The sequence below is a fragment of the Caloenas nicobarica genome, chromosome 10 (genome assembly GCF_036013445.1).
Source record: "Caloenas nicobarica isolate bCalNic1 chromosome 10, bCalNic1.hap1, whole genome shotgun sequence".
NCBI classification, from domain to species: Eukaryota; Metazoa; Chordata; class Aves; order Columbiformes; family Columbidae; genus Caloenas; species Caloenas nicobarica.
In genome coordinates, this window is record NC_088254.1 from 23,054,348 (window position 1) to 23,075,261 (window position 20,914).

General features: G+C 42.4%; 1 protein-coding gene across 6 annotated transcripts in view; it reads right to left on the minus strand.

The window, feature by feature from the left end:
- Positions 1–4,469: 4,469 nt before the first annotated feature.
- UACA (uveal autoantigen with coiled-coil domains and ankyrin repeats) overlaps positions 4,470–20,914 on the minus strand; it is a 33,024-nt gene continuing 16,579 nt past the window's right edge. For 3 of the 6 annotated variants that reach the window (XM_065642197.1, XM_065642202.1, XM_065642200.1), the window contains exons 6-19: positions 20,440–20,510; positions 20,231–20,337; positions 19,167–19,348; positions 18,696–18,733; positions 17,302–17,388; positions 16,041–16,148; positions 14,961–14,993; positions 14,366–14,464; positions 14,103–14,139; positions 13,662–13,714; positions 9,526–12,207; positions 8,732–8,884; positions 7,677–7,742; positions 4,470–6,935 (exon numbers count right to left, since the gene is read on the minus strand). In XM_065642197.1, coding sequence (XP_065498269.1) covers positions 6,864–6,935; positions 7,677–7,742; positions 8,732–8,884; positions 9,526–12,207; positions 13,662–13,714; positions 14,103–14,139; positions 14,366–14,464; positions 14,961–14,993; positions 16,041–16,148; positions 17,302–17,388; positions 18,696–18,733; positions 19,167–19,348; positions 20,231–20,337; positions 20,440–20,510 — 3,788 coding nt within the window. In that variant the 3' untranslated portion in view covers positions 4,470–6,863. The remainder of the gene's footprint in view (positions 6,936–7,676; positions 7,743–8,731; positions 8,885–9,525; positions 12,208–13,661; positions 13,715–14,102; positions 14,140–14,365; positions 14,465–14,960; positions 14,994–16,040; positions 16,149–17,301; positions 17,389–18,695; positions 18,734–19,166; positions 19,349–20,230; positions 20,338–20,439; positions 20,511–20,914) is intronic. The other 3 variants (XM_065642199.1, XM_065642198.1, XM_065642201.1) reach the window with 3 other exon arrangements.

The window sequence follows — 20,914 nt, forward strand, 5'->3', positions numbered from 1 at the left end:
AGAAGCTGCTGGAACAGGGTTCCTGGATTTCTGCCACGGATCTCTTGTACAAAAATATCCACGAACACCAGAGGTCCCATGTTTTCCAAGAGCATCACACCCACTCCTCCATGTGTGGAAAACACCGACACAGCACTTCGAGAAAAACCTCCAACAGCTTGAGAGCGTCGGACTTAAGAGCTGAGATGCGTAGACACAGTTGTCTTTTATTGGGATTTATAGGAATTTGACAACTCTGTTGAGCAGTCCAGGATTCCCGGAAGGAGCCAAGGTCATTTTGCACATCTCGAGGAACGGCGCTCGCCAGCCCTGTGGCTCGGCCAAGCACACAGCGTGACGCAGACCCAGCTGCTTTGTAGCTGTTTTCAATACGTGTCATACCAGCATTACAAAGCACTCGTGCATTTATCTTGTCAGCATCCTCCGAGCAGCAGCAGCAGCAGATATTGTGGAGTAATTTTCACTTCAGATTTGAAATATAAGAGGCAAAAGTGTCTCTACTTCCCTGGCTTACCGAAAGAAACTGAAGACTTCAGTAGTTTTTCATGTGTTACCAGGTAAATCTCGGCTGAGACTCCCGGCCGCTCAAACCCTGGCAGGTCAGCATCTCCCAACACACCCAGAGATCAGCATCGCCGTGGGGAGCGGGCAGAGCACAAAGCGCCCACTGCCTTTGTGTTACTTTGAGCTAAAATTAACACTTTTCAACAAACGTAACTCGCAAGCGTCCACCCCCAGGCAGCTCTCTCCTTGCTGTGGCTCTCAAGCCTGCAGGACGATGTTCTCTCCGATTTCAGGCCATGCACTGGTAGCTTTAATCTCATCCCTCACCACCCACTCTGCCACTGCCAGGACATTCCTGTAACAGCTCACCTGCTGGAACACCCTCCAGTTCCTTCATTTCAAGTCAGGCCCATAAATACCCAATGGGTATCTCTCAACCCTTTTCTTTTAAAACCCTGTCCATTATTCTTGCTTGCAGCAAGTACTTCTTGTAAGTCCTTGGCCTCTTATACAAACACCCCCCAAACCAACCAACCAACTCCCAAAAAAACCCCACAACACACAATCAACCACACACCCCCCCAGCCTTGGCTGTTTCCCTGAAGCTTGAGCCATTTTCTTATTCTGGAAGGATTTTTGTCCTGGTATCCCACAACTGGCACTTTTTTATTTCCCCCAAGTTTCTCTTCTGGCTTTTTCTTAGCGAATTGCTCATTGACAAAAAGATCATCTCCTTTACCTCTCCCATCCTTGCTTCCCTGAAAAACCCTTCCCAACTTCTTTCAGAGGAATTTGCAGGTTGGAGCATACCTGCATGGCCAGAAAAATCACCTTTTTTCATAGCCATGATGTTTATAGACAACTTTTATGCTTTTAAAAAACCAAAGACATGAGTATTCCTACCCACCAAGCCCCTTTGTGCTTGAAGACGGAGTCACTTGTCCAAGTCTGTCACGACCAGATCGCACTACAGCTTTACTCCATCTATACTCATCATTTGTAAGTTTATCAATATCTTCCACGGCCGACACTCCAGCGAGTCGTATGGCAAGACAAGACACCAGCTTTGCACTCAAAATAATTCTTATACTACACATGACCCTCAAGATATGAAGAACTTCTAAAAAATAAATCCCATCTTACTTTGAAATGTCCCCATTAGATTATAAAACTCTAACTCAATGCCCTGCTGAGAATCTTTAAAGTCTTCTCCACTGTATTCTAAGAGCATATAAGCAAAACCTCCAACATTTAATGAAGTGTAAAACTAATTATTATGAAATAAAACTGGCTGTTCACAAAGTGGAAAAACATCACATTTTCATGTCTTATTTTCCTTTAAAATGTATTCCCTTCCCATCATCTAGCGTACTTTGCAAATGTAAAAATAAATATTCTTCACAGCGGAGTGCTGGCTTGAAGGCTACGAGGGCAACAGTAAAAAGCTTCACAATTTAATGGTCCTTAAACGCTCAACATCTTTTTCACTTAATGTAAAATCCATCTGATCTAATAGCTGTGACTGAATTACATGTATGTTTTTTCTATTAAAAGTTCATTTTCTGAGTTGGCAGAGCAATACAAGCATTAGATTTAAAAAGCAGTAATCTCTATAAACCTTCCAGGATTCAGAGATATTTCCGAGTCAGCTACGCAAAACAAATAAAGGAGTCACATATTCACCTGAAAAAGTGCTGTTATATAATAGGAACATTGTGCCAACAATCAATCACAAGCTGCATTGCCTTTTTAATGTTGCTTTGCCGTTTCATGGAACAGATCACCAAATACCTCCTGTGCAGCATCCCCCAAACCTCCTGGACGCCTTTCATTTCCATTTGACATTTGTGTGACCTCCCGCGTCTCCCGTTCATTTCTCAGCAGTGCTTGTCCGTCAGTGCAGGAGTATCGAAGGGTTCCTTCCCCAGACGGCTGACCCCTCAGGGCTGGTTTTGCCAACACCTCGATTATCATGGGAACTTCACCCATATACTGGGCAATATGTGGACACAGCCCAGGTTTTACCTTCATGAGTCAACTGAGCCAAAAACCCCTCAAACTTACTTACAGCATTGCCAAGGGACCTGTTCATTCAGTTCGAGCCTGGAGACATCCCCATTTGTGCAGAATTTAACCGATCCACACCTATTAGATCTGAAAACATTAAGCTTACTTTCTTGCATGCTGTGATTTTACAGTATCACCGATTCCAAGGTAACAAAAGGGTCTGAGCTACCACGTATTACACGAAATACTGAATTAGTGTTCCCCAGGAAATTCACATCTTGTTTCTCCTTTCCATGGAACTCTTTACCTTGCATTTCTTTCTACGGTAGGACTGACTTTCTGTAGTTCAAAGTTCAGATGGGACATTTTTCCTGCTGTTCAGAGCAGCGTTGTGCACAGGGAAAGTAACGGCAGTGAAACCGTGCTGGCCCAAGCGCCGCTGCCTTGGGGGCCTCCCTGCAGGTCCTGCAACAAGCACCAACTTCAGCCTAATTATCTCCTTTCCAGTAACAGATTAACGAGAAATACAGAGCAGTATTAAGGAAACTTTTTTTTTTTCTTTAAAAAAAACCCACCACACAACTTCCCAACCCCAGCTACCAATTCACAGTTCATAGAAAAATGGTAATTTAAATTATTCCTTTAAAAAATATATATATACATACTGCAATGGATGAAGCCAGTAATCATTTTCATGCTTCAAGTAATATGATGTTGGGTTGAAGTTGCGAAAGTGATCTCGAAGTCATTTAACGTAACGAGAAAGCTCAGATTGATGCCACTTCAGCTGCTGGAACAGCAGCTACAACAATCAAGTCTGAACACAAGAAGAAGCTGAAGTGCACAAGCTCAGCGCTTCCCAGCAGCTGCTGTGGAATGACAGTGAATGTTTCCAACGAGCACCTTGCTTCTGAAGGTGTTTCAAGCTGGTGTTTAAGTGGCATGTTAATGTTTCCCTCTGCTTAAAACAAGGATAGCAGCAGTAAAAAAACTAGTAGAATTACTTTGCTGAAAAATAAAAGAGAATGTACATATAATTGAAAAGGCTTTTAAATAATTAGCCTCACTCTACAGAAAAAAAACATGGTTGGAGATTAAAATACCCACACAGTACACCTGAGAATATACAAAGCTATCAGAAAATGATCGATGAAAAGCACTTTGCGATACCCTGCAGATTGGCTGACTCAGGAAAGTTGACAGAACGTATTTACTGGAAAGGGGTGGTTTAGGCATATCAGGTCTTGAACCAGCTCTACCTAAGTGCAAGTTCCCCTGCAGAAAAAATTCAAATGCATATATACCAAACTTTTTTCCCCCTCAAGGTCAAATTAGAGATCTACGAGAACCCTAACGAGAGCTTCTGCTCTCCTTACTCCTTCCAAGAGCCAAGGAATAAACCCTTGTTCCAGTCGTCGGTTAAATAAAGTTCCACTTACACTGTTCATACCCAAATGACTTCACGACCTCACGCATCTTCATGTCCCCCAGGCTGGATGAGAACTCGAACCACCAACAATTAAATTATGCTCATGGTGAAATCAGAGAGCCCTTCACTTTCAACTTGCACCAAATGAATGGATTTTGGCAGTGCCAAAAATCAGCGCACATAGATTGCTCAGTACGACATCAGAGAGCGGTGCAGGTTGAGTGAATTACTCTTTCACTACAAGCGGTAGTAAACCGGCACCGGCCCACTCCAAACCCAACGACTGCCAGACCAGCCCGTCCTGTTCGGAGAATTAACTGGTAGAAGCTTTGATCAATGTCACCAACATTTTACCAGCCATAAACTCTGGAAATAGACAGAAAACCCAATAATCCCAGCAGACACCTGAAAACCGGACATTTTACCTGGGATTCAAGAACATTTGAGCAAGTTCAACATCCTTCACTACCTGGACTATTTTGCAGAACTATTTACATCTTTACCTTTTACAGAATTGACCACTACGATGAAAAAAAGAAGAAAACATTTTATTGATAATAGAGGAGAAATTTAGAAAAACATACATAGAACGCCCTCAATAAGGAAACGTACAATATCAAAATATGCCAGTTAGTATATTAAAACAAATTCTCTCTAATAAGAGTTTCAAGTAACGCAATCAAAAGAATTTGGCTAAAAAGGATCGTATATATACTGAGATGTTTTCTGTAATAGTCCTCTAAGAAATTAAAGGAAAGCAGCAATAGATCTGTTTAACTACAGACACATATTTAGTAAATATATTAAGTGTATTTATATAATAAAAACTGCCCTGCACATTCCTCAGTATATCTGTATCCTTCTCTATATGGCAGCTGTCTCTTCACTTCTACAACAAGACTGCCCAAAAAGGGACAAAAAAGGAAACAAATGTAATACTACTAAAAAAATGAGAGCCAAGCCCGTGAGGCACAGCTGGCTGGGCAGCCGGCAGTCCGCACTGACTCTGATCCGTATTTTTCAGGAAGAGGGAAGAGAAGGTTTGTCTCTTCTGCAGCAGGAGCCGCATTCCTGCTCACCCGTTCCAAGGAAACGCTTCCGGTCGAGCGGACTGAAGCGAACGCGGCCACTGGCAGCACTTACCACGTTTGCTCTATTCAAACAGCCACGTACCTTATCAGGCTCATTTTTCAATTACTTCCTTCAAATAGTTCCAAATTTCATGTTTTCTTTCATAAAACTTACTTATGGGAACATCATCCTTCAGTTCAAAATAAAGCCTTGTCTCGTTTAACAGGTAGAGTCCAAGCAAATAAGAATTCTCATTTAATTAGTTCTATTTGCATCTTTTCCCATAAATAAGATTATAGTACATAATTTACAGTTAAGAGGAAGATATCTGTCCTGGTTTTGTTAAAAACAAGTTTCTCTTTTAGTGAATTTCCCTGTCGGCTGAAGTCTTCTTACTAACTGCACCTTCCTGAAAGGATAGATCCACGTTTTGGTAGACATAGCAATGGAATGCAAGGTCACTTATAATGACGCCTCTCCAGAGATGTGCAAGAAGGAGGCGAACTGAAAAATGACCAACTAAGTATTCCATCCCATTCACATGATACTTCACATAAAAGTGGGGGATCCCGAGGATCTCGCCCCTTTTCCCTGTGGCCGACATTGGAGGGGACCTTGCGAGTCGTCCCTGCGGACTGGGGCCCAGTGACAGACTGGATCCAGCTCCGGTTGGCCGCGCAGTCCAGCCCGGGACGGCGGGCGCCGGCCCCACACCTGCCGGAGCAGCTGCCGGGACTTTCAACGTTGGTTTTGCATATTTTGTGTTATTTTCTCTATTTTTATTAGTAGCATCAGTAAAACATTTTTAATTTTTCCAACTCTCTTCTCTCTGTCCTTCCCTCCCTCCCAACCGCCTGTCCTTAGTGGGAAGCGGGGAGAGGGAGGGTGAAAGGAGGAGAGGGGGTTACCAAAACATCTGCCACGGTTTATTGCCACCCCGCAATCAAACCTCGACAATACCTTAACTTTCATGAGATAGTGTTTGAAACTCCAATACCTGAATTATCTAGCATACGGGTTAGTGAACTGCTCAGAGGCTTTAACAAAGAATGAAATGATACACAAGTAGGACTACTGCATTTAGACCAGAATGCTGCTCTACAACCCATGACACCCCAGTCCTACTGGTTTAGTCCACAGTAATCAATATTACAAAGCAGTCATGAAAGATCTTGGGGGAAGGGACACAAACATACAAGTTAGTGTTTTGCTGGAAAACCTGATTTTTAAGTCTTGCAAAAAGCAAAGGCACTACATCTTAAGCATACATTTAAATAAAGTCCGTAACTTGGCCAGCCAAGTTACACCACATACCTAAATACCTTTCATCTGCTTTTGCAGCTGATTTACTAAGCATGTTGTAATATGTCTTGATCAGCTTACATGACAAAATAGCCACTTTCTCTTAATCACTAAAGGAGATAAACAGCTACAATACTCGGCCAAGCTCATTTCAACACAGTGTATTTTTAAGCATACCGTAAGAGTTCAAGTTCGAGGATAAACAGGAGTTTCTGGGTATAGGCCTTGTTTTAAGAAGTGGTCAATCAGACATTAAAATAATTTAACTACTATGTCATCATTTTGACAGGCAGCTTGTATACCAATTTTAAAAGACATTCTATATCTTTTATTAATCTATCAAAAGAAGTGTCAGATCTGAAACTTAACAGCCCTGATTTAGTGTTCTACAAGAAGAATATATTTCAGCTTTTTAAGTTGTTTCGTATTTGGAGGTTCTAATTGCAGCTATATCATCTTAATTATCTAGATGTCCTGCAGGTTCTCACTACCATAACCACAGCACTCCCACGAGCCGCGGCGGCCGGCAGGAGCAATGGCTCTGAGCACGTCAGCAAACGAGTCCCTGTCTCATCCGAATGATCTGCAGTAAAGCAGCTTGGACATCTTCATCCATGTGACCCTGGAGCAAGCAAACAGTTAAACGAAAAATTAAAAATCCCATAAAGTGTCAACCGTCCACTGCTAACATTACCCACATTACTTCGAAATTACCCAAAAAGTCTTAACTAATTGCTGTATCTTTACCATTTTCTGGGAAAATCTGAAATACTTTAGCAATCCTGTTATTTTTTTCTCCTGAGAGAAAACAGGGTCTGCCTCTGACACAGCCACTTCCTTTATGAAAATATGTTGTGGGGGAAAAAATAAAATAATTTTAAATAAATAAATAAATAAAGCACTATTCCTGTCATCTGGATTCCACAACCTGCTGCTGTAGTAACAGTCCCTCTTTTGCATCCTTAAATATCTGAAGTCACAGGACCTGAATTAGTTGATCGGCTCTTTATTCAGAGAGAGTAAGTCCGCGCTAAGTTTTCAACTTCTACCCAATTTCTCTCCAGCATTGCCTGGGATGATGCAGAATTAAGAACACACTCACAGCACCAGACACCGAGCAGGTTCGCGTGATATGTTACACGCAGACAGCTGGTAGTCAGAAGATGGCACAATCAGACTGCAGCTGTGGGGTGCCTTTGCTTTTTTGTTGGATCAGTCCATTCTAAATTCAAACTCTGAACAGGAACACAGGGATTGACACTAGTTTCAAGTTCGAGGTCTAATACAGCAGTTAGAAATGTGTCTCAATAGTCTCTACATTGAGGTGACAGAGTAAAACCATCAGAACTTGAGACTACCATACCTGTACAGCACTAAGGAGATGTGTCCGATAAACTGAAACTACCTCTTGGTGCTGCCTTTTAGCATCCTATAAAAAGACAACAGGAAGAAGAGGTGAAGTCGTCACATTTTCAACACCTACTCCTGCCCATTTCCAACTTCGTGAGCTTGGTTTTGTGCACTTACAGACTAGCCAAAGCAGAACGTCAAGGTTGAAGTTAGCTCTATCCCCCCATTAATCAAGAAAAAGTCACTGCTTCACTTTTTTTTTTTTATTGCTTACTTGCAGTAAAGCAATTTTGCTGAAAGGCTATCGGAGACGGGCTGATCTAGCGTGTCAGCCCAGGTACGAGGATGGAAAACTTGTTTCCTCAGTAGCATCAGCTATCTGTTTAAAACCACCCAATTTAAGAATGCTTTGCCTTACAGGGGTCAACCTTGCAAAAATTAATATTAAAAGATATATCCTACTTCTGTACAAACTTACAAGTAACTAAACTTTGCTCACAATCATCACTTTAATTATGAGCTTTACTCAAGTCACAGGGGCCACAAACGTATTTGTGCACAAAATCACAGCACCTCCCACAAAGTGTCCCCTTTACTGGTAGTACTCGATAAGCGATACTCTTCATAGTGTTTGCAGACAAGGGAACAAAATAAAATCTGTTAAGAAATGATCACCTCGCTTTCCTTCAAAGCAAGAAAACACATGGCTGGTGGGGTTTTTTTGCAAGAAAATATTAACATAGAACTTGCATACAAAAATGGCCTTGGCATGAACTATAGCAGCGTATCTCGTAAGCACAAATTCTCTCTAAATTGTTTGTGTCACTTTTATCTGGAAAAGTTCCCAAATGTTGCAACTCTAATGTACAGAAGGAAGCAGGCAAATGTACAGAGAAGCAAGCAGTCAGGGAGAAAAAAAAAAAAAAACAACCATGAATACTTTACGTTTGCAGTGAAGTTTACAGTGAACCCCAGTGCTCCAGTGAGCACACACGTGTCTCCTCGTTTAGACAAGCAGCTGTAAGCAACGCTACCGCACTGCAGACACCCCTTTGCACGGTCACTCACCGCCAGCTGCTGCTGCAGGGTCCTCACTTGGCTCTGGAGCATCTCAACCTGCTGGCTCTGCCTCTTGGAGGGAACCCCAGTGGTGTACGTCAGCTGAGACAAGCCATTCAGGGCTTGTTTTAACCGCTCTACATCATTAAGCAGCTCCGTTATCTTAAGAAAAAAAAAAAAAACACAGAAACGCACACAAAACATCATTAAAGGATGTCTCACTTACTGAAAACCAATATTCTTTAACATTTTTTTAAGTCTGATGAAGATCAGCAAGCATTGGAGGGTCTTTGTCTCAGCTTGCCACTGGCCAAGAGGCTTTGCAAAGACAGGACTTCATTTTCATGACACGCTTTCACATTCTGCTCCCTAGCACCGAGATCTGTACGGTACCGAGCTGTGGAGCCTGGGGGTCGGCCAGCAACAGAAATGACGTCTGGTCTACAGATATTCTCAGTCTAATTTCTTAAAAGGACAATGAACAGTCAGAAGGTGAGCCAGAGATGATAAACAAATACAGCTCCAACAGAAGAACACGCTTATAATCCAGAAGAATGAAACTCAGCTTCAAAGTTCTGATAGAGTTTAGATACTACATATGATGCGTGAAACATGTGAGGAATTAGAAAAGCGTAGTATAATGCTACCAAAACCAGGACTTCATCTGAGCAGATGTGGGCCAGTCCTGGGGACTGAATGCTCAGAACACGGAGTCAGGCTCAAGCACTTGAGTAGCTGGATTTGAAGCCTAGTTCCTCACTGCTAAACCGAAAACGTCAAGAGCGTTAACCCACACATCCTACCTTGTTATCCTTGGCTTCCACCTGCTTTGCAGATTCCTGTATTCTTTTCTGCAAATCGATAATTGTTGTCAATGATTTATCACACCTTTCTTTCTGGTCTTTAATTTCTTGCTCAATGCTGCAGCTCCGTAACTGAAGCAATTCCTTTTCATCCTTTAAAGACAGCTCACTCTTTTTAGCTTGCAAAGCCTCCTCACATGCTTCCTCATACCTTTTATTCATATTGGAAAAATTTTCAGCTATGCTGTTAATTTGGGCCTCCAGAGCACTTTTCATGGATTTGTATTCTGACATGTCAATCACGTCTTTGCTCTGCAGGTCTGTTAAGGCTTGTTGAGTAAACTGAAGCTTGGACTGCAACTCCAAGATTTTCTCATTTTTAACTCTGTTTTCTTCTTCCTTTTCTTTCAAGCTGTTTTTGGTTGCTACAATTTCTTGTTCTAGCATTTCTTTCACTTGTGTGTATTCTACCAAAGGTATTGAAGATTTCTTTAGATCTGACAGTTCCTGCTGTAGTTCTCCTGCTTTTAGTGTTTCTTTGTCATAACATTCCTTCTTACTTCTGAGGGCTTCCTTTAGATCCTCGACGGTGTGACCGAGCGCCTGCTTCAAGGCTTCAATCTGTCCTGCTGAAAGAGGCTGAGCCTGCAGAATCAGGGGCTGCTTGGTGCTCTCATCTTTCTCTCCTTTTTGGCCTGCGTATTTCTGCAGCAACTCTCTCAATTGCTTATTCAGCTCCTCCATTCTACTTGCAAACATTTTTTCCATTTCGCGGGACTTTTCAGCGAGGATGTAGTTCTGCTGCAAGTCATTTTGGATGGACAAAATGCCATTTCTGAGCTTTTCGTTCTCCTCTTTGCACTTCTTGCTTCCCTCCTCACTTTCTCTGCACTTCTGCGCCTGTTCCTGCAACTGTGCTCTTAATTCTTTCACTGTGGCTTCCAAGCTTTGCTCCCTGTCTGCAAAGGAGGCAACCGGGGCATATTTTGACTTAATGCATTCTTGAATTGTGTCAAGTTCCTTCTTTTGGGCTTCAATCTCTGCATGCAACTGTAAAATTTCTTCTTGACCCCTTTTATATTCAGCCATAATGGCAACATTGTTCTCCTGAAGTTCCTGCATGCTTTTATTTAAAGTACTCACTGTAGTTTCGTGATCTTTCAAACTTACATACTCAGTTTGTAACTGATTCTGTAACAGTGCCACCTTACTTTTCAAAGTTCCATTTTCTTCATTTACCCTCATGAATTCTTGCTTTACCGCCTCAGTTTTTCCCTTCAGATCCGACAGCTCCCTGGTTGTCTCTTCTAGCGTGTTATTCAAGGCAGTTTTAACCTCTTCGTGTGTTGTAGCCAACACGTACTGATCCCTGAGACTCTCTCTGATGGCTGTGTTTTCAGACATTAGTTTGCTCACTTTTGCTTGCCCATCATCATATTTTTTCTGAAGCTCGGCAAGCTGCTTCTCAAGTTCAACGCCATTAGATTTTAAAGCTTCCACCACTTTTTTGTGCTGCTCTGGAGACAGGTACACGGCTTGGAAGTGGCTGATGTTCTCACTTAAATTGTTCTTCTCTGCCAGCAACTTTTCAGCTTCTGCTTTGCTTTCATTGTACTTTTTTGTTATTTCAAAAAGCTTTTTGGTCAGGTCACCAACAGTCAGATCATTTGTTTTCTTCAATTCTTCGTGAATTTTTAAAGGCACATTCTGGCTTTTAATTTCACTTTTCAGCATTTGGATTTGCTGCTTAAGCGTCTTGTTATCTATCTGCAGTCTTTCAAGTTCCTTCTGCAGAGTCTGATTCTTCTGTGATAGCTCAGAAACTGTCTTCCCAAGTTGCTCATGTTTTTGCTCAAACCCGCTCCTCATTTGTTCGTGGTCTTCTGGCTTCACATGCTGAGCAAGTTTTGCTTTCTGACTCTCACATTCCCTCTTCAAAAGCCCAATCTCTGCCTGCAGTTTTTCGTGCTCTCCTTCCATCTCGGCTAACTTCCTTGCTTTCTCGTTCACTTCGTTTGATAACAAACTCTTCATGTTTTCAAATTTCTCTGAAGTTACAGACAGGGCCAGCTTTGCTGCCGTTTCTTTGAGCTGCCCTTCTAACTCCATGACATTTCTTCCCCTTTTATCTCGCTCCATCTCCAACTTAACAAGTTCCTTCTGCAACGTTTTATTTTCCTCCACTAGCCTTCCTTCATCTCTCTTAAATTCCGCCACCAGCAATTCGTTCTGCTTAATCTGGTTCCGTAGTTTTCCCACTTCAGCAGAGGCTCCTTCGTACTTGGTTTTCATTTCTTTCAACTGCTCCTTCAGCTCCTCCGCTACTTTTCCGCTTCCCGAAGCAGCCTCGGTAGCCAGGTGATCTTTCAGAGCCAGGAAGTGGGTCTGCATTTGCTTAACTTTGCCTTCGGACTCAAACATTCGTTTCTGTACATCTTTTAAAGCATCTTCCAGTTGTTTTATCTGTCCATCAGATTCCGCCTTGGTTCTTTCACACTCCGACGCCAAAGCTTTACACTCAGACACCTTGTGAGCCAGTTCTCTCTGCAACTTGCTGATTTCTTCTTTTGCTGCACCATAGCAAGTCCTCATGTTGTCGAGTTCTTTCTTTAAAGTTTCCTTCTCTGAACTGCCTGACTGGCTGGGCAGGGAGAGCTCCAGGGGTCTCAGCATGGACCTGGACTGAAGAGAAATTGGCACAAAAATGGATCCCAGTTCACAAGTTTGACAAGACACAGACACGCGAGCTGTCATATACAGAACTGTCTTAAACCCATGTTGATACGAGTATAAAACTTGTCTGAGAGATTTCTTTTTTAAACAAACACACTATTCTTACCCATATTACAGAACATGTGTATTTCAGCTTTTAACAGTAAAAGTCTTGAATATAGCTCTACATCACTGTTTCCCAACCTACTGACATTAAACTGCCAGCATAGTATATTCATTTCATTTCCATTGTTATTCATATTTAATCACTCATCTGCTAGAAGCAATTTCATTTCCCCTGTCCCTCGAGCATGTGAAAATAAATTTAAAAGGAATCAGAACAGAGTATGTCACGGTTAATAGAACCTTCTCTCTGAAAAGACTGAGAAAAAAGTCATTTAATGTGGTGTCCAGTAAAGGCTGTCCAGCCAGCCTAGAGCCACCGCATTCCTGCTTGGGACACGGCGGGGTTTGTTTGCTGTGCGTGGTGTTCGGTTCCTGTTTTGTTTTTGTGGTAGTGGTGGTTGGCATCGTGTGGCTACAACCCCTCTTTCTTTGTTAGTTTTTTTTGTTTGGGTTTTTTTGTTTGTGTGGTGTTTTGGTGGGGTTTTTTTGGTTCTGTGGTTTGGGGTGGTTGGGGTTTTTTTGGGGGGGGGTGTTTGGGGTTTTGTGTTCTTTTGTTTGGTTTTGTTGGGGGGGGTGGTTTGTTTTTTAAAGAATTGCACATCAACTCATTTTAAACTTCAACTAAGAATAAAAAAATCCTAAGACCATATAACCTTATGCAGAACACAGCAGAAGAGATTGGATTTTTCTGTGTTACCAGCAGAACATACAAAATGCTTGTATCTGTAAAACCTGGCAAGAATGCATAGGATGTCAAGATTTATTTCTAGGCATCCCCCACCTCCGGCAGCATCACCCTGCAGCTGAAACACTCCAGTGTGAGAACAGTTTGTTGGTTAAGACCAATCCCCACCACACGTGCCTCACTGGAAGAGCCTGACAGGCCCAGCTGATACCTGAATTGTGGCTTTAAAAATGTAGCTCTCTATCAGCAAACAGAGTAGACAGGTAATTATTATAGAGCTGGCAGAAAAAGAAAGTCTGAGTTTTAGCTGAATTTAAAATAGGAAGAAATCCTGGAGGTGAAGAGCCAGCTGCACGTCACACCGGCTGGTGATCCAGCAGTCTGGTGGTTCCGTTTTAAGAATGTTCATTACAGTATTTGGTATTTTTACAGCAATCAGAGCTGTGTCACACATGTAACTCTAGAGGGCACCAGCGGTTTAAAATAAACAGCAAAGCATTACAGAACGTTTTGTATTCAGAGCAATGCTTAACATATGTACATTTATAAGCATGTTTAGCTTTCCCAAGCATAACTAGCTTAGAAATCTCTAAAGTGGCAAAATATTTATTACCTGGGATTCCAGAGCAAACACTTGGCCTTGCATAAGTAATAAATCTTCTTTTCCTAGAGTTGCAAAGTAAACAGCGTTGAGCCTCTGTTTAAAAACCGTAACACACAATCACAACAACTATGATTTTCCTTCCTAGTTTTATTCTGTTCAATGGGACGGCATTAGGCTGCAGGCTGGTGTTTAAGTACTTGATATTAAAACAATTCCCCCTAATTAAGTCACATAGGAGGCCTGGACAGACTCCTACTAACGAAAAAAGACATCCCTACTATGCCAGGCCAGGTATTGTTCTGCAGAACAGCCACAAAAGCCACCTTGAGCCAAGCTTGGCTACAGTTAAGACCAAGAAAAGGAAGAGATGCCAGAAAAAACTCCACCCTTTGTCTATGTATTCTAACACTGCGTCATGCAGAGCAAGGTTTAAGAATTCAATATACTCACTATTACCAAAGTTACTTCCAGGTCCCAGAAGGTCAGCCTAAAAGCAAACAGCAAGAAACACAAAAATAAAGCTGAAAATTCATTTCAAATTTTTACTATATGTTAAGCTACGGATTAAAGGGCAGGAAAAGCTTTTATAGTGAGATAAATTGTTGAAAGTCTTAAATGGTTAAGATTACTTAAATATATACTATTGTAAATATCAATTGCTATTACTTCAAATATTAATTGCTATATTACATTTAAAAAATCAATTAACGTACTTCATAATATCTGAGTTTAGCTTTGAGAGCCTCAATAGTTCTTAAGCTTTCTTCCTGCTGTTTCTCCTTGGCAGTCAGGATTTTCTTCAACTCATCTTTCTGAAAGAGAGAGAGCACCCAATAGCCAAAGCCACCCAGGGCCAGATTTAGAACACCTCAAGCAACTTTTAAAAACCTTTAAAAACTTCAACCAAGATCAGCACTGGAAGAACACCTGAATTTTTGATTCTGAAGTTCTTCCACAACTCTGCTCCTCTACAAAAGGAGTCCTGAAGAACAAGCCAAGGGAATATGCACCAACATCATTTGCTATTGTTTAGTTTATTTGCATTTATTAGCCTTGCATTACAAAAGTCACTAAAGAGATACTTGTAATATTAGGCCTGCTTTAAGGGTGCCATAGGGATTACATGTATTATTTGTAGTAACAGAAGTGCTGTGCAGCTGTATAAACTGAGTACATATCAGTAGATGCTTCATTTAGCATTTACAGACAGCTTCTCTTTTCTCTATAGCTTAAAATATCATTACTTAAATGCAATAGCCACTTGCCCCATTTCACAGTTCTATTACACTTTAAGGTGATATATCGTACCTCGTTTTCAAGATCATCTGCAAACATTTGCTCCTGCAAAAATAACAAAAAATCCCCCCAGAAATAATTTTTTCAATGATGTTTAAGGGGCTTATACACAGTTCATTAGCTGACAAGTCTCCCCCAGTTTCCAGTGCTACATGCTGCTGACTGTTCCCCTGCCATTTACCACCTGAGCTCCAGAAAATAGACACAAGGTAAGGCTGACAGAGCCACGTCTCTTGGCGTGCACACAGAGCACTGGAAAACCTTCCCATTATCTCACTCATACACTGCTGAGGCAGAAGGGCACAGTTTTCCAGTTTGCTGATGTGGGGAAGCGAGTATTAAGGCACTTGTTTGTGGGTTGGTTGTTTGTAAAGGCAATGCTTAAGAGAGAAGTTCAGACAAGCCAAACATTACAAGAAGAAATACTCTTTCCATCCACATGGTACATTAAGGGGAAGCTGCATATACTTTTTAAATGTACCTCTACGAAAATACAGTGAGGAAACAAATGTGAGCCTCCATGAAGGAAAAAAAATATAAAAACAAATTTTCTTTTTTTTTCTTCCTCAATTGTACTGGTCATTTAGACCTCTAAGAGGGAACTTTTTAAATATAAGGTTTCAAATTCGGGTGAGAAATTGCCTATTGAAAACCTTTGTTTCTGTTTTTGCCAATTGAAGATTTTTCTTTTTATTTCCACTTACAGTAACAGCTGGAAAATAAGCAGCGACTGTGACAAAGTACTGCCGCACAACACCTACATCTAATTGTGCAGGTGAAGTTTACTCTCCAAATTACAACACACCAGAACACCTCATGGTTCATGTTACACTGCAAAGCATAGCCATAAATGTTGTTGTTCAAATTTATGAGTGTCAGTGAACGACGTTGTAACGTCTTCTCGCATTTTGAGTATTATAAGACCAAAGGAAGAAGAAAACGACAGCGACACACACAGAAATAATTCTCGGGAAAGCAGTGAAGGCCACATCCCAATTACACGTCCTTTCCTTTCTACTCCTACCAGCCCCGGCTGTGAGCGCAGGGGCCCATCGCAGCCCTCGCGCCGGGCGAGGGCATCCCCAGGTTTACCTCGCTCAGCTGCAGCTGCAGCCCACTGATCCTATCCAGCAGCATCCTTTGCTCCTCCTGCACTTCTCTCATTCGATCTTTCAAATCTTGATTTTCCAACTCCAGTTCCTTAAAAAGCAAATAAACAAAATTAAGAAAACCACCACCACGCTACACACACGTTGGGAAAACTAGAGAATCTGAACCAACAACGTTAACAGTCACTAAAGACACCGAGCCTTGCCTAACAAGGCCTCGAATGATTCTGTGGCCTCACTCCAGGTTTGTTGCATTCTGAAGGTTTCCATAAGCGCAGCTTGCAGTCTTCAAGCTTTTCAGCTCTAGACAGCTCATCCTCATGCAAGAGTACATACAGTTTTTGAAAGTATGAGCAGAGTAAGATCACATTCAATGCTGATGGCACTCAAGAGGCTGCTCATCTGCTGTCTGTTAACCAGTGAAAATAATTAATGTTAAAACAGTTCCTGAAACCCAACCACTGCAGCCAGAGGTGTAAGGGAAGAGCCTGAGCACACGAAGCACAATCACCTTTAAACGTGCTCCCTGCTCTGGCAGCCACAGAGTCGCTCTAGTCAGGGATAATAAATCAAACACACAAAAGGAACATGTCTTTGAGCAATCAGTCCAGTGCTCACACGCAAACATAAAGCATGTCCAACTCCCGCCTGGTCATCGCTGCCTTAGCTGCGGTAACTACTTCAGCTCAAACCAAACAAGTTGCATTTAGAGATCTTTACCCCTTTATTACAAAGCATTTCAGAATGAAAGCCTCAATTTTTCAGTGATTTGTTCCCCATAGCCTAAAACATTATTTACCTTTTTGAAAACTGTAATGACACAGCAACAAGATGGAGAAATTAATACTAGTTAGTAGAACAGTTACGATATAGGTTGTTTTCAGTAAGACACTTAAACATCTCTCTTGAGAATGTTAAAAATAAATCTTCCTGGTTTGTGACCCATGATTTTACTGCAGGTGGGAGTAGTAGCCAGAAGGTCAAGAGATGGGCAGGGTTAAGACATGAAGAGAATTGCAAATATTTGTTACACGAACAAGTATTTGTTTCCAGAAAAAGTCTACAGTCTATCTGCATAACTGCCACATTACAGTCATGCAATTAAGTTTTAAATAAACAGCAATATATATGACCTTTGTTAATGGAATTGCTAATGCTGCTTTTATAAGCACATCTTGTCTTTGGCACGTCTGGCTCATCACACACATGGGAAGACGCAAGTCATGGAAATCCTTCTCCCTTACCTGAGCATTATGTTCCTTCTGATACAGCTTGACGTTCACCTCCTCCTGCGCATGCAGCCGACTCCACTTCTGTGACATATTAGTAATCTGTTATTGCAACAGTCAAGTATTAATTTCTATTCCTGCTGCTTTCTGCAGACCCCCACTCGAGGGCCGGCGGCTGCTCTCAGCCCCAGCGCGGCCTCCTCGGGGGCAACGCCACCGACACGCACAGCCTGACACATCGCTGCTCACGAGAGGCCACTCGTGATCTCACCCGGAAACGGGATGCTTGTCAAAACTCTAATCCTGAACACGCACGTCACTGAATATTCTCCAAATAGAAACAGACACGCCATCTGATTACAGAAGCAATCATCTCAGCTGCACACGAAACTAAGAATTCAAAAAATACTGAACTAGTTTTGCATCACAGCACAATTGTAACCGCCCTCTCGACAATACCAGCGGCATGCTGCGTTTCAGTGGTCAGAAGCAGGCAGCTTCCATTTTGCCTCTTTCAATTCCATACAGCTATAACACTATTCTTGTACTAGGAGTCTCTCCAGAGCCCCTCTCAACAGACTGAACAGACCTTACAATCACGTCACGCATTTCAGCATAAAGATGTGGCAAGAAGCCAGGTGCACAAAAAAAGTACATCAAGTGTTGTTTGACCTGCAGCATCTCTATGTAGCATAAACCTTGAAGTAACAGGCCCACTGAGCAGCATCAGGCATTTAGTTACGATTATGGATCTTGAAATGACAAAATCTTGACATATTTCTTAATTATTGTATTGTCCTCTATCAAATGAGGCACTGATGTTGGGAAAAGAAAATATTACACATTCGTCAGTAGCTTATGGAAGGTAATGTTACTCATTTATTGCCTCGATAAGCTAGTTTCACAGCAAAGAAAACAGCCTGGTAAAATTCACATCACACCCCTGTAATCTTTCTTTCTGTGACGTATATACCAAACATTTGAATTAAAACTTGAATTAAAAAAAAAAACCTGGAGAAAATCCTGTTAGGTCAGTTAAAAACAACTCAGCTTTATTCTCCCACCCCACCTGACTCTAAAACATAAGGTGTCCCCACCGTACACTGGGGACATAAGGTGGGGGACACCCTTGCAGAACAACCAGCTTTTGAAGATGCTGTAGTGACACACAAACCCTCGTTCAGCAATAGCTCACGTCCAGCTCTAGACAGCAGAAAGTTATTGAAAATGAACAGTGGCCCCAAACATCCCCAGTCTTGCTGGGCCCCGTATCCCAACATCATCTCACGGCAATTGGAAAACTGAAGGGCATAATGCTCCACAAGAAGGAAGCTTCACTAGTGCTGTGTGTCCTCTCACACCTTCTTCAAAAACTAGTCTTAGGAGACACTTCGTATGATCAGCCTTACCTTCTGTTCTGGCTGCCCTTTCTTCACAGCATCTCTTGCTAAAGAAGCACCACAAAACCACAAAGTTAAGAAATGCATTTCGTTCAGACCCATGCAACACATCCAGCTACCTCCATCAGGTTTCTATCTTGAGAGGACATCAAGAAATAAATTCCACCACCCCCAGCTAATCAAATATAGAAACATTCACAAGTACAAAGCTTTTCTACAAATAAGGCTAAATAACTGCAATGCCAGGTTCAGCAGTGTTAATACCCGAGACATCACAGCCTGCATTAACCTTAAAGGCTTTACTAAAACCAAACCAACCCCAAAAGCCTTCTTTCCCCTCCCAAACAGGCAGTTTAGTACCTTTTTGTTTAAAGGACTACAGCTGCCCTCCAGAGAAGTTTCCTGAAGACATAGCAGTGAGCAGACAGACAATTCAAATGAACGAATAACAGCAAATTGTTACAGCCCTGTTCCTCATACCTTTGCTGGAATCCTCGACAGCAGCTTTTATCAAAGCCAAAATGTCAATATTGTCACCAATTCTGGCATAGTAAGCACAGTCATGACCCAGGGCATCAGTCAAACTAACGTCCGCACCGTTCCTGAGCAAAACTTCCACTGCGTCCTTGCAGCCATATTCACAGCCTAACATGAGGGCAGTCCTGAGGGTGGGAGAGATTGTGTCACACTTAACGGAGCAATCGCTTCCAGAAATAATCCTTCGTACACTTGCATCTAACCACAGAAACTTGATTCAAGGAATCTGTTCTCTATCAAGAGAAGAAACTAAGCTTTAAAAAGTCATTGAGTCAATGTTTAAATATTTGTTAAGAAACAAAACACATCATAATAGCAGTGCTTTCATGAAATTCAGCATAAACCTTTGAGAGCCATCCAGTAACTCATACAATTTTTGGCTTCCTCTCTGTTTAGATAGAAATGTCAATAGACTCAACCAACAAGACAAGAAGTTTACAGAAAGCTGAGGGGGGTGAGCGCTCGGGAGCCCTGGCAATGCCTTCTGAACACTTGGCAGCTTCAGGAACACGATGCGAGCACCACGCTTGTCCCGCAGCCGCCACACGTCCCTGGGCACGGGGCAGCCGTCCCCCTCCGAGAAACGGCCTGCAGAAGGAGCGGCTCCAGACGGGAACCCCCTCCCCTGTCCCCGCTCCAAGAATACAGAAGCAAACATTTCAGGGCCCTTAGGAGCTCCAGTGACGCTCGAGCACCACTTCTGCAGCGACACACTTTGCACAGATACCGAAGCATGCGATGTGCAGCTTTGGATGGACAGCCCTTAAATCAACCAACTGCAGTTTCTCTGCCGGCAGTAACAAGCCTATATGTGTTTTAGATGCAAGAGCAAGCAACAAAAAGGCCAAGCTTACCTGCATTATTGAATTGGCACATCTACTTCTGAACTAAATCCCAGGTTCTTTTTCACTGAATTTAGCATATTTACTCTGTAGCCTGAGAGCCAAGGATCAGCTTCCTACCCTTTAAATGTCAGCAGGCACCTGGAGAGTCCCTGCACACATTACCTGTTTTGTTTGTCCCTGGCATTAACGTCCGCTCCTCTGTCTATGAGGAGCTGGCAAACCGTGGGACGACACATCTGCGTGGCCAGCACGAGCGGCGTCCTCCCGTCCTGGAGAGACAGGGGAAGAAATAAGGAAAGGGAGAGTAAGCAGGGAAAACACAGGCACTCCGGCAGGGCTTGAACAGGAGAATGCAATAAGCGGCAACTTACTCCATCCTTGGAATTCACCGAGGCCCCATGATCACACAGGAGTTGTATGCTAGAGGAACAGTCGGACATAGCTGTCAAGAGAAGAAAGATCAGGTTGTGCTGCTGAAAACAGCCTTCCTGAGAGCCCCCACACCTCCGTGGGGGCATCTGCCTCACAAGAACTCATGCAACTAAGGACTCCGGGACTTAGTTCTCACACAACCATCTCAAAAGAACATGAAAGAAATCAAACGCAACTGTTCAAGACACGGCACAGCATTATGAGGATCCAGACAACCCAAAGTAAAGGTATCTTAACCTACTAACATCGGTGCTCTGAAACACTGCTCCTGATACTCGCTTAAGATTTTATAGAGGATTTATGAGCAAAGAGACTTTCAGACCTACAACCTCTGCTAAGTCTGTTAACAAGTTTGTTACTGAGGACGAATGTCACGAGAATGCAAAACATTTTCCTCTACTGCAGTCACAAAAA